The sequence below is a fragment of the Pomacea canaliculata genome, linkage group LG12 (assembly GCF_003073045.1).
Source record: "Pomacea canaliculata isolate SZHN2017 linkage group LG12, ASM307304v1, whole genome shotgun sequence".
Classification (NCBI taxonomy): domain Eukaryota; kingdom Metazoa; phylum Mollusca; class Gastropoda; order Architaenioglossa; family Ampullariidae; genus Pomacea; species Pomacea canaliculata.
The window spans coordinates 18443232-18464987 of NC_037601.1; the positions used below are offsets into that span (position 1 = coordinate 18443232).

The following is a 21756-nucleotide window of genomic DNA, read 5'->3' on the forward strand; positions in this document are numbered from 1 at the left end:
GAAAACATGATTCTTGCTTGGGTTTTTTGAAAAAGATCAAAATCTAATTTTCCACAAGGTGACAAAAGTAGGCTTTCTGTTATGAATAGCTGTTCCCCATCTGGTTAATATGCAGAGCTCCCACTTCAGTCACGGCAAAGTAAGAGCATAGGTTAATCCACATATGCTTCCCTACCATCTCCCCCCCTACCTTTTGTGGTTGATTTGGTTAGCCTTTAATGTTGCACCAATTCTTAGTTGAACTGAAATGTGTGCTGTCTTTTTTATGTTATCTAGCAGTTTGTACATGGAAAAAAACGAATCTGCTTTAGCATGCATGTTCATGCTGATGTTACATGTATACTAAGTGACAAAAGCTACATTTATGTTCTGAATGAAACATGCATAATTTCAGTTCAGGTTGGGTGTAAGTAGCAGTTACGCTTAAATGTTTTTTGTTTTAGTCTTTTTATAGCAGTTTTGTACAGCTCTGTAGTTTTGATCTATAACAGTTTAGTTTTAGTCGACCATAATCTTTCTGTCATTAAATCATCATGCAGCATTAAACTTGAAATATCATGATTAAATTATATATAATGGTAATATTAAGCATTTTCACAGCTTATGTCATACAGCTTTTAAAACTGCCTTTTTACAAAGACTGGTGATAAGTGTGTAGATTTGTTTACATAGAGTAATTTAAGATTTTGTTCCATTTTATTATCTGCATATCATTAACAGGTTAGTGAACTATGGTTTTTTTTTCTGCTTTTCTATGTGTTTTGAGTTTGATGCCTTTTCTAGCATGCTGATTTGTGTCACTTTTATTATTTTAATCTTAATATATTTTTGGGGAGTTTTAAAGTAAATTTATGTATACCTCGGAAGCCAGGAAAATCATTTTGTTGCTGTTTCATGTTTTCATGTGAAAACTTCAGATGTAAGTAAAGTATCAGATGCTCAGGGACTGGGAAGAACTATGACATTGTTTACAAGCCATGAATCTTCTGCCTAAGTTTTACCTTTTCAGTGTTTATAGTCAAAGATATTTAGGTCCAAAGTTTAACACCACAAACTGAACCAAAATTGGAAATAATGCATTTTAATTTCTAAATATGCCATGAGAATAATTTTTTATGCCTTTCTTTATGAAAAAAACATTTTTAAAGTACTGCTTTAAGCTTATATAGATTTTAAACATAACTTTCATCGTGCTGTTTAATATATTTTTAAAAATTTATATTGCCTGTTTTCACATTTCCTTTGGTGAAGTTTATTTCTAGTAACTTGAAATGTTATGAAAAAATGTACAGTGCTTTGGTGATCTGATGACAAAGCTGCAGCACTAGATAGTTCCTATTTTTTTCTTTTATGAGGCAAAAAAAGATTTAAATTGATTAATCAGATTTTTCATGAGCTGCCATGTAAATAAGTCTGGATAACTGCTTTACTGAGGTTGAATTTCATAGTCTCCTTCATATGGTCTTCACCATACCCCATCAAAGTAAGTCATGCATAAAAATTGTTTTACATGGATGCAACAGAAGTTTAAAATGGCTTTATAAGTTTCCTTCTTTTAAGCACAAAACATTTGTTATATCTGCCCATATTTCTGGTTTTAAGTTGAGCTTTAATTTTTAAATATAGTCAGAGCATGTTTGAGTCTGTGGATGCAAAGAAATATTGTGAAGGATTTATTGTTGTGCTTTGCTGGGGTGGGGTGTGTTGAGGTGGGGAGGATAAATCAATATATATTTCTAACAGTATGATAAGGAAGAGTGAAGCAGTGCTTTTCAAGCTGCTATTGTTGTTTTGTGATGAACATAGTGCTTTGCTAATGTTATTTTGTGATACTATAATTATTACTAGCACTTCAGATCATCAAGACCTTTTCATTCATATAAATTTGTTAATATTGTTAAATATACATGCAAGCTATATTTTTTCTCATGCATCCACTTGCATGTGTACACACATATATAATGCACTCACACTAGGGATTTCTGACAATTTAGTGAGCCAACAACCATCCTCCCCCAAAACCCACCATCTATTTTAATGTGTTCCAAGCATGATTAATCTCCTTAGTACCAGAGAAAGACAACTTGATTTTGAATGAGGTATTTAGTGAACATGCTTTTAAAGTTGTTTGCTTTTTATGTGTTAAGCTGAAACTGCGATAATTATTGCAATGTTTTCATCATTGTGTTATTTACATGCTCTTTTCAAAAATGATTTGATGTGCTAGTGTACATTCAAATCTTTGAAGTTGCTATACATAATTTTTAATGCAATAAACTATTATGACTCGAATGTGATGTACGTTTATAGTTTTGGATGCAACTCCCACCAGAACTGTTGTCACTAATGAGCTGATTCAAACTGCTAAGAGCTATAGGTCTTGTATAGAGAATGGAGGATTCTTGAAAATAAATTTTGAGAGTGAGAGTACAAGTTTGTGCATGATAAGATATTGTGGTGTTTGCATAAATTTAATGTATGGGAGTACATGGGGACATGATGCCAAATCACATCTTAGTGATAAAAGGTGTACTATTTTACAACTAAATTCTCAGACTTTTATATTCAAATTAATATTTTGTCTCAGCCTTAAGCAATGTTTGTAATTTTACATTAAAACAAAAGATCCAAAACTCTTTAAAGATTACTTATCTGTTTTTAATAAAATGGTGTTTTATAACAGTCTAAACACTCGGATTCAGTCATCACAATATTTTACACAGCAAACATGCTTTCACATTCCTGCATTGAAAATTTGTTAGAGACAAAAATGTTTATAATTTTCACGATTTATAACTCACACTGCAACATTGGTGTAACTTTGGTAAGCCTTCAAATTCACCATTCTCAGCAAGGTTCCTAGCTGTTGCCCAGGTCCTAGTTCATATGTTTTTGGGAAATCTTCCCCCTGTGGCCTGGAATATAGCACGTGCATAATTTGTTCCCATTTGACAGGAGAGGTAATCTGCTTCTGTAAGCTCTGGGAAATCTTTTTCTCGTGGCTGTACCTTGATGCAGTTACATTGCTGTATACCGGAATCTCTGGCAGCCTTAATGATACATCATTCAGACTTCTCTTGAGGGCTGTTTCTGCTGAAATCATGAGAGACGTATGGAAGGCTCCGCTGACTGGAAGTCTTTTTGTCCGAAGTATCCCAAACGACTTAGCATTACTGCTAATAAACTCCAGAGCCTGTTAAAAGTTGAATATTATAGTGTATACTCAAAATGTTACTCTATACATAAAGCACAGAATTTTTTTTCTAAAGGGTTTCTAAATATTTTAAGGCCTACACTATTACAAGTATTTAGTTAATGTTGCCAGTTTTCACCATTTTACAAGATCCAAATTTGTCCAAGGCCTGACTGTAATAAAACTTTAAAATAGTCTTTTCTCCTCTAAAACAATTCGTAGTGTAAATCTTATTTATTCATTATCACTTTACATTGTTCATTGTCCTACCATGCATTTAAAGAGAAAGGCAAGTGAAGTAGCAGGTGGTAAATGATTAAAATGATAAGACACTGATGTTCTGAATTGTTTCAGCTCAAAATTCGAGGTTTCAAAAGAACCCATTTACAATCAATGAAACACAACTCTGGGCCAGATCGTGGTGGCTTTCATGTTTCTGTATTCATTCATAAAAGAGAACAGTGATCCTAATTTGTGATGTAAGAGACCCAGTTTGACAAGCTAGGCATGTGAATGTGCCTACACACACACTGCTTCATTCTTTTGCCGCTAAAATTAATTCAGACAGTAAATAATTGTAGTAACAAGATGGGTGAACTTGAAGCATGGGTACAAAACTTCTGATCACACAGGGATACTTCTTTGCTGGAATTTACTGAAACTTGGCTAAAAAGTCATTCTGCGGCCCATTTAGATCAGACAGATTTGCCAGAGATACCGGTAAAGTGTGAGGTGCTTCAGTGTCAACAAAAGTACAGTAATACAATGATTCTTTGGAAAGGATGTGTACTTGCAACTTTGAACTGCTCACAATTTCTCTATGCAATTTTACCATTTGTGTTGTTATGCTTCCATATAGAGATGACTTGGATAAATAAAGTTTTATCTTAAAACCTAAGCATTCTTCACAAATTTCAAGCTGCACATTTACCACTTGACAGTGACTGAACAAACCTCAATTAAAATGATTGGTAAAACTGACTTGAGTTATAGAGAAAGCACAGTGTGTGTGGTGGACTTTATTCCCACTTTATTCAGCATTCCTTACTGTCCTTGAGTTTGAAACTGTACAGCACAATCCCCAGCATCTGAATGACTCCATTTATGATGCGGAAAAGAAATTCTTGTGTGGAAGAGTTCTGCTGTGTCACTCCACAAAAAAATAGCAGCCTACTTGCATAGCACCAGACCTGTGTTTTAGCCCAAAAAGCAAAATGATTATCAATGTTGGGACCTATCCTTTAAGTCCAACTTAAGATCCACTTGCCATTCCCTTTAAGTTATGAGAACACTTGTCCAGGCTCTAGGAACATGATTAAGACTGAAGGTAATGAAGACATTTGACAAACATACCTCTGTATGACCACCAATGACCTTACAATCGGGAGACAAGTAGTTGGCCACCTGACAGACAGGCTTGGATATGCTGCAACGCTGTCGACAATATTCTCTTGCAGCTAACATAGCAGTCTTCAGTTTTGATGTATTTCCCAGAAACACTGTCATCATCCCACTGGACACCTCTTCTGAGGCTTTCTGCATGGCTTCTGCCCTTGAATGAACAATCTTGACTGCTGTAACATGAAGGACATTTTCAATAATCTTGTGCAATAAATATTAATCAACATTCCTATTTCTTCCTTCTACAGTCTTTGTCGCCTACCACAATAAGGCAGTTACCTCAAACACATCCTTCCAATTCTACAAAAAAAAAACATCGATAAAAATGTGGATGGGTGAAATATCCTGGGTTATAGTGACTCTTTTTCACAAGCTGAAATAACCAACTTTACTGCTCAAGTCCTAAGATGGCAAAAAAGATATAGATTTTGACCTTTAGTATAAAGATGATACTAGTCTATCCACCCTCAAAACTTCAGAAAATAAGAGACCATGTTGCAAGTATGTCATCCAGCCCACCATGTATTGTAGCTAGTGCATAAGGTCAATACCCTAATGGTAAATAAGAACAATTGGTGTTTCCTCCATTTCCTTATCAAATGAGAAATATTGCAGTCTGTCAGCCTGATGCATATTTGAAAAGGGTATCTAGGTATTTTTACACCAAAAAAAAAACAAAACAAAAAAAACAGGCTGTTGGTAAGCATGTTATTTTACCATCTGAAAAGGTCATGGCTCCAGCTAACACTAATGCAGCATATTCTCCAATGCTGAAACCTGCAGTGCTGACGCAATTTTCAATGGCCTGTAGAAAAAAAGTAATGTCAATAATGATTTGTTTATGTGCTTTCAAACTCCTGCCAAGAAACATAGTTTAACAGGCAGACACTTCTGAAAGTGTCTGCAATCCTACATTATGACAGCCATGTACTGTCGAAAGAAATTCATCTACTTATCCAGTTTGCTGTCAATTCTATATCCCTGCACACAGGACCAACAGATTGAGGCTGTCCTTTGTTGTTTTGGTTGTGCGACTTCTGAACACTGCTGTGTGTCAGTGAATGTGGATTATGTGTTATATATAATCCTCAACCATAATTGTATGAGAATCTGTTTGGTGAAGCAGATTTGGTGAATGGTTTGTGGTATTGTTGTTTTTCTATATCGAGCTGCATTTAATTGTCCTCTGGGATAAAGTTTTATATTGTTCGTGCTGCATGCAATGTAAATTCATCAATGTCCTGATTGAATTAGCACATATTCCTTAAAATACAAACTTCAAAATGCCTCTGCATCACCTCAGGATTTTGCTCCCGGAGTTTCTCTACTGCTGCTAGTGAGGTTACAAAAATTGCAGGTTGGCAGTGAATAGTCTTGCTGAGCTTTGACTCAGGTCCATTAAGGCACACCTTCAGGAGGTCATACTTCAGCAGTTCACTAGCCTCTTCAAACAACTCCTGTGCGTTGCCATACCCCAGTGTATCTTTCCCCATTCCGACAAACTGGCTTCCCTGTCCTGGAAACAAAATAATTGAAGTCTGGCGAGGATCAACCTTTGGTCTGAATGCTTTACGTGACTGATCTCGACGCCAGTTCCTATACTTTTCCATGTCAGAAGGAAACTGGTCTTGAGGTGGTGCCGCTTCCCCTTGACTGCTCATCGTCATACTCTGAACCAGCTCTTTCAGTTCCTCAGCATTCTGTGGAAACTGTGATGAAGCTGACGGCTGAACATTGCTGGGTATGGACTTTGAATGATTAAGACCGGCGTCGACACGTCGCTCCGAAGCTGTATCATTTCCGTACTTTGCCATACGTTTTTTTCAATCTTGCAGGTATTCTATCATCATCACTTGTAGGAACACCCCTAGCGTAGTATCTTTTCGACAAGGTGTGGCATAGAGATTCGAGTGTGCACATGCGAACTAAATAAGACGAATAAAACGCTTTCGACATGACTGTTTTGTAGCAGACGACGTTTTCAGCCAACGATCTTATGTTTTTGAGAACTCTTCTTTTTCCTTTTAAAATAAGATCACGAGACACAATTTCTTGTTATGACAGGTAAACAAAAGATTTCAGCGTACCCCTTCACGCTGTCGTCTGTCCCTGATACACAACCAAAACTCAAAAGCTATTCTGACACCGGAAATGGCATGTGCGTTTAAGTTGTATCATGGAGGTTGATTATTATTTTTAGTCGTAGTATCGAAGGTATGTGATCATAAGAAAAGTATTTAATATCTGTAATTTACGCAAAATAGTATGAAATCTAAAATTTGTTCCATAAAATTTTCTTAGGAGACCTTATAGTTTTATAATTATTACTTTCCCCATTCCCCCCCCCCCCATCATGTCACGTGACCTAAAACCGCGCGAAAGTTTACTAAGGAAGGGTACCTGTTTCTACGCTGGAAAGCTAAATAACATTAAACTCGTGAGGTATGTTACATAACATTATTCATTTACCATAAACGAAACAATCCCGACATAATTTTGTCGCTTACATGCTACAGTACTTTGTTGACATAGTTCAACTGTTCGCTGGATATGCTATTCACGACTCGTTGTCACTGCCAGAGAACAACGTATACATTCTATATTATTAATCTTGGCATATCTTAAATTATAGTTTATTTCTTTGCAGGTGAATTATACTTTTAATAGCCATTCTGACAGAAATGTCTTCACCAGCAAGCACGCCAAGACGAAGCAGACGGGGTCGAAGCGGTTCAGAACTCGGCAGTCCTGAAAGTAATGGACAGCAAGATGATGGACCAACAGGCACAAGAACCCGTAAGACCAGGACTCTTCAGCCTCTGTTTATTTAATATGGAATACAATTTAAAAATTAAAATTATAAGGCTACGTAGAAAGTATTTAATTATTTTGGTGAAAACTCATTTATTTATTCTTTTTTACATAAAGTATTGCCGACTTAAACTGATTAGGATTTTATTGCATTGTTTACAGTAATAATTTAAGTATGGAAAAAATACCATTGTAACCAAATTATTGTCAATCTTATTCTATGGACACCTGAAACTGAAAGTCTTCATGTTTTTATTTATAAACTAAGTTTATTTATGTTTGATTGAACATAAGTGCATGAAACTTCCACAAGTTGAAATTCTCCCCAACTCGAATTTTAAACATCATGCCTTGGTTTCCCATTAAAGCAATGCATATTCAACTTTCAAGCTTGAATCGGCCTAGCTAAAAACTTCCACAAGTTGAATAATTTTTAGCCGGTCAGCATGTTGAAACCATTTGAAAATATTTTCGGAAAGTGTAAAATTGTGTACTCATTCCCCAATCATGCATGGGAACATGCAGACAGAAAGGACCACTTGATGTCCCATCACAGGATAGCTCTAATCACTACACTATGTTAATTGTATGCTTCATTTCCTTTTAAATAAAATACAGTTCCAAAGTTGTCACATTTAGAGACATATTCTGAAACTCATATTTTAAAAATCATCCACTTTTTGAGGATGTAATTCTGCAGTTATGAAGTAATGGTTGATTCTTAATTGCAGCAACAAGAAGTAGGACCAGGGCTGGCTCTTCAACTCGTAAGTTTTTTTTATATTCTCACCAGTGATTGAAAGCTAACGTTTTGAAGAGAAATACAAATTAAAAATAAAATGTTTTTTCACCCCAGTATAAGTGTATTCTTAGTTTCTTCCCCATTAATTGTGTGTTTTCTGTTTAAATTCCTTAGGAAGAAATATATAGAGAGTACTAAAATAAAATTTATTCTTGTTTTTCTCACGGTAGTTGCTCTTGTTTTGATGTAGCATCTTCTGCATCAAAAAGAAGTGGACGAAAGCTACAAAGATCATTGGAGGAAGAAATGCCATCACCAGCCCAGCGGAGACGTGTTGATTCATCTCCAGGAAGTGAACTGCAGCCTTTGCCACCTTCACCCCCTTCAGGGCATCATGGAGAGGAGTCATTATTTTCAAGTCCCCGAGGTTGGTCTACATGAGCAGTTAGCCAGTGGACCCTCTTTTTCGCAGGCATTTTTGCCTGTCCTTGAGAGTTTAGTGTAGGGAAAGCATCTGCTTATACAAGCTTCTAGATTAGATGCAATTTATTTTGCACCACAAGTTGCATGTTGCTCATGGTGGGAAGTGTTTTGTCTGGAGACAAATTTCTTGGATAAAAGTTATCCCACTTGTGCAGTATGGTAGAAAATTCTGCTGTGTAGATAGCCTAAATCAGGGATGGTGAACCTTTTTCAGTCCGAGTGCCAATTATTTCAATTTCAAAGCAATAAAAATTGTGTGCCAAGTCGGTCTGCTTAATGACGCCGCTATAGAAATGTTAATAAAAGTAATATGAAAAAAATATGTGGAATATGATCCAACATCACTTCTTTAATATTATTTACAGTTTTCTGAAAAAATTGAAGGCTATTACTTGTGATAATTTTAAATTTTAAAAAATCCATCAGCGTCGTCGCGTGCCGCACAAAATCGTTTCGCGTGCCACCTTGGGCACGCGTGCCATAGGTTCGCCATCCCTGGCCTAAATAGTGACCATGGAAACTCCAAATTACTGTTTGAATACTTTGTCATTAGTTGGAGCACCAGCCAGTGAGATCGACCTAAGCTCTCCTCTGAATTATGGAACACCAGACTCACGCACCACAGGTACACCTCGTACCCCTGGAATAGGTGCTACCCCTATCCGCCAGCGCCCTGATGTGCGCAGTGATCGTAAGATGAGACAGGTTGCCCTGGGCAGTTCAGATGGATCAGTAAGGGATCTTGTCTATATGTAGTGTATCATCCTTTATTTGTGTCAAAAGACTTCACCTTCACAGTGAATAGTATACAATTTTTTACCATTATAAATTGGTTCTTTTTAACAAATGGAAGTGAAAGAAATTGTTTTCATTGCAGCCATGTTTTTGACTTTCCTGGATACCGTGTTGATTTGATATCTTGGTGTAGATTTGGTTATGTGATATTTGATTATTATATTTAGATCAAAGCTGTCTTCAAAGAAGGGCTTTGACACATTTAAAAACATGATATTTTGCAGGAGCAGACAAGACAAACAAGCGAGCCTGGAAGTGATGTTGCAGCAGGACCTCAGCTTGTGATATGGGGCACTGATGTTGTCGTCAGCCAGTGCAAGGAGAAGTTTGTGAGATTTGTTTCTCGATTCATTGATCAGTCTGTAGATGATGATGAACGTTTCGATGGCATGGACATTCGGGAACCATATTATCTACAGCGCCTGGATGAGGTACCCACTTCTCTGTCTGGAATCCTCATTATTCATATTTCAAATTTTTTGCTTTGTAGTAGACTTACATAAGAAAAAAAAAGGGGGGGTTGGTAATTTGAAGTTTATTTACTCTCTTGACCAGTCTAAATATGAGAAAATCTCTGAATTTCAGTGATTGGATTGGCTATTGTGCATTATATGACATTTAGATTTTAGCACATTGATAGGATTGCAGATAAGTATTTTTATTGTTAGCGTTAGCAAGATTAGTACATGAACCCATTACCAAAATCTCCATAAAACTGGTTTCCTTCATTTCAGATCAATGCTGTTGGAGAGCCATTCTTAAACGTTAACTGCAGTCACCTGAAGCAGTTTGATGCAGACTTGTACCGACAACTCATTAACTATCCTCAGGAAGTCATTCCAACCTTTGACATGGCCATCAATCAGTTGTTCTTTGATCGTTTTCCAGATGCCATGCTGGAACATCAGATTCAAGTCCGCCCATACAATGTGGACAAAACGAGCAACATGCGTTCGTTGAACCCTGAAGGTAAATTATAGATACACTTGACAGAGATGATGCAGCACTGGTTTTTACATAAATGTTTACCCTCATCGAAAACGTGATTGTCTGTTCAATCTTAGTGCATTGTAAATATTTGAGCCTTTGAATACATTTAGGAGTATTCATAAATGACATCTTGTTCTCTTTCAGACATTGACAAACTGATCACTATTGGTGGCATGGTGATTCGCACATCCTCACTGATCCCTGAGATGAGAGAAGCTTTTTTTCGCTGCTATGTATGTGGCAACACAACCAGTGTTGAAATTGACAGAGGCCGTATTGCAGAGCCCACTTTATGCACACACTGCAATACCAACCATTCTTTTGCCTTGGTGCATAATCGCTCACATTTTACCGACAAACAGATGATCAAGCTGCAGGAATCTCCAGGTAATCAGTCACTTGAAATGTTTACAGTTTGATCAAAATGTTTTAATGCTTTTAGTTTAGGATGTTGTGGGTTTACCCAATAACTTTTTAACATATTTAAGAAAATGTGAAAATAAAAGTTTTATAATTACTCATCACTTCTTTAGATGCTTGGAATGTTACGATTAATCCTCCATTCTAGATTCAGTTCAAGTTTTAGAGATTAATGTCCTATTTAGTGAGGGATGGTAAAAACATGGTACCGTAAAAACTGTAAGAACCTAGTAGCATAAAAACTATTTTTTCCGATCAAAGTTTTAGAAATAAATATTAGGTTTTGGAGATTTTTGTTTTGTTTTTTTTTTTAAGAAAATTGATTTTCATTAACATACTATTAAATAATCGTGACTTGACTGTCCACCACTTTTGTCATCAGAGTTGTTTCAAATGGCTTTTTGAATATAAAGCACTTGTTACACATCTTTCTTTTCATTGCAGAGGACATGCCTGCTGGACAGACTCCACACACAGTGATCTTGTACGCACACAATGACTTGGTGGATTCTGTGCAGCCCGGTGACAGGGTGACTGTTACTGGTATTTACCGTGCTGTGCCACTTCGGGTCAATCCTCGTATGCGAAATGTGAAATCTGTGTACAAGACTCACATTGATGTTGTGCACTTTCGCAAGCTGGACAGCAAACGATTAAAGGAGCTGGATGCTGACAAAGATAATGGGTAGGAGATCAGAGCTTAATTATGAGATACCAGCATGGTGTAAAATAAGTATGCTACGAGGTGAAATCCAGTTACAATGATGATCTCTTTTTTTTGGAAGTAATGTGTTTATTTTGAATTCAAGTAAGGGAAAAGTGGTGTGACCTCAGATAGTTCTTACTTTGTTTCAGGAAACAAGCTGCTCTCACTCCAGAAAGGATTGAAGTGATCAAGTCGCTGTCAAAAAAGTCTGACATCTATGAACGACTAGCCCGAGCCATTGGTAAGTTTGAATTCAAGTTCTTGAAGCAAATAAGTGCTTCTCAAGGGGAGATAATTAGCAATGGGGAAAAAGTGTCAGTCTTCTGACATCATTTCCATTGGTTAATAGATAAAGTTTTGTCTATTCTGTATCGAAAAAACAAATCTGGTCATTTTCACCCCCACCCATCTGCTCAGGGTGTCTCATCATAGATAATGAGCAGAATATCAGTGTGCTTAATGTGACGTATTCTGTATGTCTGAGAGAGACCTAGATTTACAGATCTGTAAGTGCAGCAGAACAGATCTTAGAACTGTCACGTCATTTTTGTTATCTATTTTTGGTTTCAGCTCCCTCCATCTATGAAAATGAAGACATAAAGAAAGGAATTCTTCTGCAGCTTTTTGGTGGTACAAGGAAAGATTTCAGCAACACTGGGCGAGGACAGTTCAGGTAGGCTTTAAAACATAAGTAGGCTGATGCATGAGTAACCATAATTATATATTTCAAAAAGTATCACATCATGCTATGATGCCGTGTCATGCTGTGAGCAAGGTGAGGGATCTTACTGGGGTGTTTTGCCTACTGCAACATGGTGTGTCCAGAAAGTACTGTTCTTGTGCTTCCAGGGCTGAGCTGAATCTTCTGCTTTGTGGAGACCCTGGGACCAGTAAATCCCAGCTTTTACAGTATGTTCATGGACTGGTCCCCAGGGGCCAGTACACATCTGGGAAAGGGTCCAGTGCTGTTGGTCTGACAGCCTACGTAACCAAGGATCCAGAGACAAGGCAGCTGGTTCTTCAGACGTATGTGTACATTGTTTTAGTTGTGCAACGCTAGAAGATGGCAGATGAGTATTTGCTATAATGTATGACCACGAAAAAGATTATGCGGAGGTTTTGAGATTTGTCCACATGCTATACATGGTGTTACCCAGACATCCAAACATTGCTGTGCTGTTCATCTCTGGTATCATTTACAGGGGTGCTTTAGTGCTGAGTGACAATGGGGTGTGTTGCATTGATGAATTTGACAAGATGAATGAGAGCACACGTTCCGTTCTGCATGAGGTTATGGTAAGTCAGTTTCTGGTTTCAAAATCCTTGTTCTAACAGTTGCAATCAGAAAAACCACAAACTTATATTACTGGACTGTTGGCAGGCAATTTTTTTCATCTACTAAAACGAGGCAGTTTTGTACAGAGCTTCCAGTTTAGTCACATTCATTGTTAAGGCTTGCTGAGACTAACAATGGAGAACTTCGTAAGAGGCTAAGCGTTGGTCTTAGCAGACAACAATCCATCTATACATGTCCTTGCAAAAACAGAAAGGATGTATTTTATGTGTAGACTCTTTCGTACATGAAGCTTTGTGTTTTGCTTGTAATATATCAACAATTTTAAATGAGATTTTTCTTAACCCTTTGGAAAATTATTTGCTTATGTCTCCACTTGCGTTATGCTAAAATTTGAGAAAAACAATTACCAGTTGATGTAAACAACAAATCTCAGCCACCACCATTTTATTTTTTCCTGCCACAGGAGCAACAGACTTTGTCAATTGCAAAGGCTGGAATTATCTGTTCCTTAAATGCCCGCACTTCCATTTTGGCTGCGGCCAACCCAGTAGAGTCTCAATGGAATAAGAACAGAACCATCACAGAGAACATACAGCTGCCTCACACGCTGCTGTCTAGGTGAGTCTTGAATTGTTTATGCTTGTTTTGTTAATCTTTCTATGGTGTATTATCAGCAAAGGGGTAATATTTTTGTGTGCTCTTTTTCTCTTGAGATGATGTAGGCTTCAAATCTTTAGGCATTTGGTTAGGCCCAAATAATTTACAGATTTGCTTAAAGTTTATATTCCTGGAACTATGATATCCCGGGAAGGATTTTGAAGCTAAGAATATGATTTTGGTACTTTTCCAGGTTTGACCTAATTTTCTTAATGCTTGATCCTCAAGATGAGATGTATGATCGGCGGCTTGCTTCTCATCTTGTATCCCTCTACTTTCGCGGTGCTGATGAGGAAGAAGAAGAAAATTTGGTAAGTTTTTGAAGAATAATTAATGCTAATAGCTACAAGATATCTGTCATGATCGGACTGTTTAGTAACAGACTTAAATGTGTAAAATAAACTCATTTTGACTTTGTTTTGTTTCGGTTAGGACATGAGCATCTTGAAGGACTACTTGACATATGCAAAAAACTTTGTGCATCCTGGTATTGGAGAAGAAGCTGGCCAGGCTCTTATTCAGGCCTATGTGGAGATGCGGCAGGTGGGCAGTTCCCGAGGTCAAGTATCTGCTTACCCCCGCCAGCTGGAATCTCTCATTCGCCTTTCAGAAGCTCATGCACGCATGCGTCTAGCCCAGCTAGTTGAAGTTGCTGATGTGGAAGAAGCTCGTAGGTAGGTACAGAGTAATTAGAAGTCAGACTTGCAATTCTCAGATGCATGTTTCAGTCGTGTGTTCTCCTAGCTTATTTTTATTCAAACTGTTAACCTTTGGGCACTACTTGTTGCACTAATACAGAGTTTAAATTGGTTCTGCCAACAGGCTCTATAAGGAAGCCCTGAAACAAGCAGCTGTTGATCCATCTACAGGAAAGATTGATATCACCATTCTTACGACTGGTATCAGTGGAGCTGCACGCAAGCGCAAGGCTGAGATTGCATCAGCTCTGAAGGCAATGATACAGGAGAAGGGCAAGGTGCCAACTCTGAAGTATCCTAAGGTGTTCGAGGAATTTAGAGAGAAATCAGATTTTGTAAGTATTGACTTCATCATCATTAGTGGACAGCTTTGGTTTTGTTGGGGTTTTTTTTTTGGGGGGGGGGGGGTTACTTACTGATGTAAACTTTACCAAAATAATTTTGTGTGTATATATACATGGTTTCCAGAAAAGATGTGGGATAAGATTTGATATAATTTGATAAGAACATGACATTGTGGATTTTTTTTTTCTTTTTTTTTTTAAAACAGCCCATAAGCAAAGAGATGTTTGATGATGCACTGAAAGAACTTCAAGATGAAGACTTCTTGATTGTGACAAACAAGGTCATTCGTCTGTGTTCATGAAAATACAAGCTTCGGAAGACTTGAAAAATTCTTTAATAATGTTTATAGTAAACTTTCACATTTAATAACTGGACTGCTTGTTTGTGGGGAATGTAGAAGGCTAGATGTCTTCAATGGTCAGCTGCTCCATGTGTAACATGCCTCGCTTGGTGCCAGCACGATACCTTGCCAGGTCTTTCCTTGTCACCATTCCGATGGGCTTGATTGAACATAAAGAATGTTTTATGAGCTTCTTGCAAAAAAGAACTATGCAAATGGCGTAGGGAAATGACAAATGTCAGAAAAATCTTACCTGAAATTCTTCATCTAAAACCACCAAATGCCGTAAGCCCAGCCCACGGAATAGTCGGAAAATGCGAGGCAAGGAAAAATTCTGCAATGAGAGGCTCAAACGCATGACCATGCATCAAGAAACTGATAGTTATGAGTGGATAAATTTGAGAAAATCCATTTATTTCAAAACTTATATTGGGCAAGACCTATAACCTACTCTGAAGTGGTGCATTTCTCTGGAGTTTTATTTACATATAGTCCAACAAACCATCTCTGATTGGCCAAACTGAATTTTAGCTCTTCCTATACAGTTCTCCATCCTCGAATGCCTTTATAGCTTTAGTTCAATTGTGTTGATACATCTGAGTTAAAGGTCTATCAACAAAACATTTTGATTGGCTACACACAGCTGTAATGGTGTATGGAGTCCTGTTCATGTAAGGTTGAACATCAATCAACTGGTGCTTCTCTTCATCTGTTATCTTTATGTCCTGCACAATTAAAAAATAAAATCACATGGCTTTTTTTTTTCTGGTGTGGGGGACAAAGTATAATTGTTTTGATAGATCTGACAGAATTTCCTATATAGAAAACATAATTTTAAAACCAAAACAGAGTTATTCCATACCTTGACAGAAAAACGAGAAGAAGCAAGACACAGATCGTTGAAATCTTCAAAGGATAGTTTTACTGTTGTGGTCTGGCCTTCAGGGGCAAAAGCCTGTTTAAAAAAAAAAAAACAGTTCAGGGGTTAAAAAAGGAAAATGGGCCAAATTGGTATCCATGTAGCCACTAAAGTGTATATGCTAATATAGCTAAAGTGGTCTACAGTTGCTCTGAATGCAGCTAGTGTTGACAGTTCTGCAGATGTTTACCTTTGATCATCAAGCATTCTGTATTAGCATGGAATGCATTCTTACATATGTTACAAGGGTACAGAAGTAGCATACCTTCTTCTGAAGCATTGCAAGCAGCTGAGATCGTAAAATAATTCCCTGAAGCTTGCCTTTTTTCTGTGAACAGAGTAACATGATCGCAATGACTGTCCTTGTAAGAGAATTTCAATATTCAGATACAGTATAGGGCAATTAAGCCATGGTGATTGGGGTTCAAACTGCTTAACCGCAGCTTTGATATTTTTTTGATGCATAAATTACAACAAACAATGAAAAAATTAATAAAGGTATTTTTGATCACAATCCTTTCTGTGTCGCATTGTAAGGTACGAATCAGTTAAAATAGGGGCTTCCATAATGCTGACACTTAGTGTGGATAAAACAAATTAATATTTGAATTTCATTGTAATTTATTTGATTGTTTATTAATAAATAAAAGACTTATAACTTCAAAGAGGTATTTATAGATTAGCCGGCATTTAAATATTTAATCTGCAATAATGCATAGCATGTCAATCGCAGATATTCAAAATGAGCTGTCTTGAGTGTCTAAGAGGTCACATCCAGGTATATACAATTCATAGTGTAAAAAAAATTGGGATCCAAGCATTAATCAAATTTGTGAATTACTGGACTACCCTTTAATGGCCCTATGCTGTACATGTATCTAAATCAGTTCTAGTGCCAAGCTTGTTTTCAAAAAGATTAATACTGAAAACTGGGGGGGGGAAAACATGTTCACCATTGCATCAGAAGATTGTAAAACACAATGTAAAACAGCAATGTAAAACAGGAATGCTTTTAATCACCAGTTTTGATAGTCCCACTATCTTCATAAATTCCATCTTTTTGCACTCATTCCCTTCACGTGTAAGCCTTGCATGCTTGAGTGGCTTCTTTGTGTTATTTAGATGTCCACAAAAAGGCAGTAAAAGCACTTATGTAGAAGGCTTAAATTTAAACAACTTGATAATGTTTTTTTGAATAGTTGGTGGAAGTGCAGGGCTACTCACTGATGGATCTTGTTCAATGACTGGGAAGCCGTGAAAAGTCTCATTCTCCAGAATGTCCATAATGTGACCCACTTTCTCCACTGGGAAGATTGATAACACTGGCTGACTCATCAGTTCACTGTTTCAAAAAAGAATATTGGAAAAATAATAACCCAACTACTTCCAGAACATTGTTTTCATTTTCCTTTCTGCATCTGAAACATTGTAATCATGAACCTTCCATCACCATGCTACAAAACAAACTTGTGGACTTTTAAAGTATTGTTGTAGTGTAGGCATACTTTAACTGAACATATGAACATTAAACAATGCTTAAATAACGAGGCAAAAACTTTTCTCACCAGCCTCTCACATTCTCAGACAATGGTGGTGGCTCCCAGGATAGAAGAGGGATTCCGCAAACTTCCACATTCATGTCATACAAACCCTGCCATGAATCAAAATGTACTTCTCAGTTTAAGTGGAATCATTGCTCCGAGTTACGAAGGAACCTTTTTTTTTAAGGCTTGTCATGGGCTTCTGAAATTGGGTAACAGTAAAGCTTGCTGTGTGCTAGCACGGATTCATCAGTACATTTTCTCCTTCTCAAGTACAAGATCTCATTTTCATTTTATTTTAAGGGAAATAATTTAAAGCAAAAATTTTTTTCTTGGCCCGATACTGATAGAAGAAGTTATGTACATTGCAAACGGCATCCCTCTTTCTCCCAAATAAATGGAGCTTATTTTTTAAATATGAAAGTACTTCAAAGCTAACAATTCTTTCTATGACCAGATACTGGCACTTTTTTTGTCATCTAAAATTACTACAATACTTATTAATCCTTTTCAAGACATTGTTTCATCTGCCAATCCATATGAGAACATCACTGCACATAAACATTAACACAGTTTATTAAAAAAAAAATAGAACTACCTCCAATTCATTACACTGGCACCAACAGCCTCTCTAGTAATGATAATTCCACATCCATATTACCACTCAAAATAGGAAAGCTAACAGTTAAAAAAAGTATACAAATATGGACACTTAGGAAAGGGGACAAGTAGTATGGCTACCTGCATTCATGTCTGTGTCTTATCCAGGAACCAATTGTATATCTGATTTGCAGACTGTTCATGACCATATTTATTTTTCATGACTCAAAATGCTCAGGTATGCTAACATTCAAGTCCATTAGCCACAACAACAGTTACATTGATAAATGTATACATAAACAGAACTGTCAGCAGGATCAAGTGAAAAGTCTTCAGGAGACAGGAAATAGATGTTTAAATTAGAGGCACTCACAGTGGTGAAGAAATCGCCAACCCACTTGGAGATCATCAGAGCAGTCAGGATGCAGAGGCCAAAGGAGATATCACCATTACACTCTAGGATGACAACCGTTAGAGAAATGGTAGTGCGCAGAATACCACCCATCTGAGATGCTGCCCCAATCAGAGCATATCTTCCTATGTCATTGGCCTAAGCAGAAACAGTTTTTAACTGCAATCAAGAGTAATTCCAAGGAAAAAATACAGCACATGGTCTTAAATGAGCAAGATCTAATTTATAGCACAGTACCTTGGGAGAAAACGATCTTTAGAAACAATTATGCTCATGCAAAGTTTCCTGAACACTGAGGTACAAGGCACTGAGTGTAACAACAAAAAAGTTTGCATGATTTCTCTGGGATCAATACTGGCTTCTATGTAGGTATATATATATCCTTGAAGAAAATATGACAGTTCCAAAGAATTGTCCATTAGCAAATTTCCATCATGCAATATCTTTAGTTTTATAGCATTGCACAAAAAAGGTCAAAGAAAAATCTTGTCGCCTGATAGAAGAGCTTACTATTTTTAGATAACGTACCTGATCAGGAAAGATTGCTATGACACCCATGCCAATAAGGCGACCCCAGGCAGCACCAATCGCCAGGGATGGAATGAAAACGCCACTGGACACACTCAAGCCATATGTCCACACAGACAGCAGGAAACATGCAATTGTGAAGGCTATCAAGGTGATGGGACTATATGATTCTGTTGTATGGATAAAAATAGTGCTTGATGAGACACCATTATTAAAAGCTAAACTGACCACAAAATTTTCAATCAACTGAGCTTAATTTGTTAATTTCTCTTAATTCATTAAGAGGTAATTCACCAAAACTGTTTCAGGAATTAGAAAAAAACTTTGTCCATGACCACCGTGTTCATCAACAAACCTAAATCATCTTCCTCTCACCTTGTGGATCATGCAGAAATGATTTGAGACAGCCTTCTGGTGTTGTGAGAAACATTGTGGACATGGCATTATGAGAGTCCCCACTGCAGAACATCTGAATAAGAAACCACAACACTTTCTAGTTCAGAGAGAGGGACAAACTCTTTTACTCAAAACCCTCAATGTCAGTGTCAGAATGCCCTTTTGACATAATAATAATATTGGGAATTTATAAATTTCTTTATCAATGTTGTGAGAGGGAATCCATGTCCTACACATCACTGTATTTATGTACAAGAATAGTAAAATATTCATAACAAGCTAAAATTATTTTAAGTCAGGCTCAAAGAAAGCAATATCTTGGTAAAAACACAAAGGACTTTTCTCTTTAGAAAGGCACTTTCCTGTAGAGAGAATCCAGATGGATGCTGAGAGCTTTTAATAGCATCTTCCTTAACTATGTGTAATAACAAGACCTGAAGAGATAAAGCACAAAAAACTTCAACATTAACTCACCTTTGAAGTAATAGCTTGATGGTTATAAGGCTTTGCGGCTGAGCACTGATTGACCCCAAACATGAGTAGGAAACTTACAACAGCACTGACTACTGACACCAGGCCTGCTTCTGCTACCTTGATCCAGTTGTATCTGTGCAAATACCTGAAGATCGCATGGTGAAAAAATACCTCGTACAAATAACAAATATTTAAGATCCATCCTCGCATCTGGTCTGTCAAATGATAATTTTAATGACCCAAATCAACCAATATTTGATAAAGATCTAAATTGTGAAATAAATACACAAACCATGGATAATGTAAGCTATGTATCATTATTCTTTTTTTGTCTTGTTTGACTATAAAATTTAAAAAGAAGACATCAAAGTTAAAATTCATTTCATTTTCAATGCAATTTTAGTCTGTAAGTGCAGTGTATGCTCTTGTTAGGACTTGATTAAAAAAAGACAGAAACCTTTAAATTTTTTTCTGCATGTGGTGTAAATACTTCATACTTATGTGATTTTAAAAATTAATGGACTATCTAAAAAGACTGTAAAATAACATTTAGTAGCTCCGGCATATAAGGCTAAAGTATACTTACTTTTGCCTGAACACAGTGAGTTTATAGTTCATGACTACAAACAAGGCACCCATCAGACCACCTGGAGTTTTGAGATTAAAAAACAAAGCATATGAGATGGAGAAATTTCTTTTAAAGAGCTTGAATTTTTAGGCTGCATTTTGACATGACTAGGACTTTACTGTAGGCACTGAAAGGTTTGCAACTCACCTATAACAGCCATGATGATGACAACTGGAATCTTGATAAAGTCAAATGAAAGATTCTGAAACAGTAATACCAAAGATATAATGGCTGTTGCTTGCTGTGCCAAAGTTTTTAAATGAGTAATAACAACATATATTTAATTTATAAAGTACATCTTTTTAGATCAGGCTCTATGCACTTTAAAAAAGAAATAAATCCCAGGAGAAGGCTCTTAATCTATCTCTTCCAGTGCATGCACACTTAAAAAATTGTTTGGAGCACAGCAACACACATCTGAGTGTGATGGCAATTCTCAATACAAAATACAAGATACACAGGAAGAAGACTACACAGGATATGAGCAATAAAAGTGCAGGTGCTGGCTTATGGACAGTTACAGTTGTTTCATTTCAGTAGGCTTGTGCCAAAACTGATACTGTGGGAGGAGAGAGGGGGAAATCAATTATTGGTTCAAAATAATAGCCTACGGCCTGCTTTGCAGCTGCCTTTAGTGATTATTTCAGTAGCAATTAGATATCAGACATCGCTTAATATTGCCCACCCCTTGACATTCCCAGACAAATCCAAAAACCATAGTGGTAAAGTACTAACATAACATTAACCCACATGACCGTGTCATTCCTGAGCAAAGTTCACAATATATTTAGAACTTTTCTTGGCAGTTGATAAGATCTGAGACCAAGAACAATGATAGTGAACAAGTACAGCATCCAGCCAACAGATACAACTCAACCATGAAAATTCAGTTAGGTCAGTTATATTTGTAAAACTACTAAAATAACTGCACACACTAATTATTATTGCAGGCTGACAAGCAATTTAGTGTCTGTACGTAGTTCATGTATTCCTCAAGCTGAAAAAGGTTGGTAAAGGCAAAAAGAAAAAGCAGGATTGTCTGCTGCATGATTTTAGTAGCAGGATGCAAACAGTACAAAATTAAAGTTCATTCAATCATACACTAGTACAAAAGCAGGAGTTAAATATGTTGCAAACCAAACAGAGAGAAACACCAGGCTGTCATGCCAGTTACTGCCGTCTTGTTCTCAAGATTGTAAAACCACCAAAGAATGCTTGTATTTTGCCTCTAGGTCAATACTTTTCAACATGCAAATAAACCTACCCACTGTGATGAGGAATTGTAGACATCATAGTGCTGGAGGGATTAATTTTGAAATGAAAACAAAAATAAATGTAACTGAAGCACTCTACACTTTGAAAAAAATTCACCCAAAATAA

At 36.9% G+C, this 21756-nt stretch overlaps 3 protein-coding genes across 6 annotated transcripts in view; 1 reads left to right on the forward strand and 2 right to left on the reverse strand.

Moving 5' to 3' along the window:
• Positions 1–2636: 2636 nt before the first annotated feature.
• Positions 2637–6777, reverse strand: LOC112577066 (malonyl-CoA-acyl carrier protein transacylase, mitochondrial-like). Its single transcript, XM_025259981.1, has 4 exons — positions 5893–6777; positions 5312–5399; positions 4547–4767; positions 2637–3193 (listed from the first exon to the last, which is right to left on the reverse strand). The coding sequence occupies exons 1-4, from the start codon at positions 6406–6408 to the stop codon at positions 2798–2800; spliced, it is 1221 nt and encodes a 406-aa protein (XP_025115766.1). The 5' UTR covers positions 6409–6777; the 3' UTR covers positions 2637–2797.
• Positions 6778–6942: 165 nt separating this feature from the next.
• On the forward strand, positions 6943–16311 carry LOC112576739 (DNA replication licensing factor mcm4-A-like). Its single transcript, XM_025259414.1, has 18 exons — positions 6943–7036; positions 7242–7390; positions 8137–8172; positions 8398–8574; positions 9184–9362; positions 9650–9856; positions 10160–10394; positions 10560–10802; positions 11280–11520; positions 11691–11782; positions 12112–12214; positions 12391–12567; positions 12744–12837; positions 13302–13456; positions 13689–13806; positions 13928–14169; positions 14318–14528; positions 14744–16311. Exons 2-18 carry the CDS (start codon positions 7276–7278, stop codon positions 14837–14839), a joined length of 2721 nt encoding a protein of 906 aa, XP_025115199.1. The 5' UTR covers positions 6943–7036; positions 7242–7275; the 3' UTR covers positions 14840–16311.
• The window catches only part of LOC112576740 (H(+)/Cl(-) exchange transporter 7-like), a 62830-nt gene continuing 55971 nt past the window's right edge, over positions 14898–21756 (reverse strand). For 3 of the 4 annotated variants that reach the window (XM_025259415.1, XM_025259418.1, XM_025259417.1), the window contains exons 11-24: positions 21641–21673; positions 20524–20578; positions 20335–20395; positions 19749–19893; positions 19254–19347; positions 18879–19048; positions 18312–18488; positions 17363–17448; positions 17022–17139; positions 16063–16125; positions 15741–15833; positions 15520–15603; positions 15132–15212; positions 14898–15038 (exon numbers count right to left, since the gene is read on the reverse strand). In XM_025259415.1, the coding sequence (XP_025115200.1) occupies positions 14940–15038; positions 15132–15212; positions 15520–15603; positions 15741–15833; positions 16063–16125; positions 17022–17139; positions 17363–17448; positions 18312–18488; positions 18879–19048; positions 19254–19347; positions 19749–19893; positions 20335–20395; positions 20524–20578; positions 21641–21673 (1359 nt within the window). In that variant the 3' untranslated portion in view covers positions 14898–14939. The remainder of the gene's footprint in view (positions 15039–15131; positions 15213–15519; positions 15604–15740; positions 15834–16062; positions 16126–17021; positions 17140–17362; positions 17449–18311; positions 18489–18878; positions 19049–19253; positions 19348–19748; positions 19894–20334; positions 20396–20523; positions 20579–21640; positions 21674–21756) is intronic. The other variant, XM_025259416.1, reaches the window with a different exon arrangement.

Bases quoted from the DNA above. Each gene is read 5' to 3' on its own strand.
- LOC112577066 (XM_025259981.1), bottom strand. From the start codon at position 6,408: ATGGCAAAGTACGGAAATGATACAGCTTCGGAGCGACGTGTCGACGCC. The intron at 5,400-5,892 runs GTGATGCAGAGG...TTTTTTCTACAG, and splicing joins TCCGGGAGCAAAATCCTGAG to GCCATTGAAAATTGCGTCAG. The intron at 3,194-4,546 runs GTATGTTTGTCA...AACTTTTAACAG, and splicing joins TCATTGGTGGTCATACAGAG to GCTCTGGAGTTTATTAGCAG.
- LOC112576739 (XM_025259414.1), top strand. From the start codon at position 7,276: ATGTCTTCACCAGCAAGCACGCCAAGACGAAGCAGACGGGGTCGAAGC. The intron at 8,575-9,183 runs GTTGGTCTACAT...CTTTGTCATTAG, and splicing joins ATTATTTTCAAGTCCCCGAG to TTGGAGCACCAGCCAGTGAG. The intron at 12,568-12,743 runs GTATGTGTACAT...TATCATTTACAG, and splicing joins AGGCAGCTGGTTCTTCAGAC to GGGTGCTTTAGTGCTGAGTG.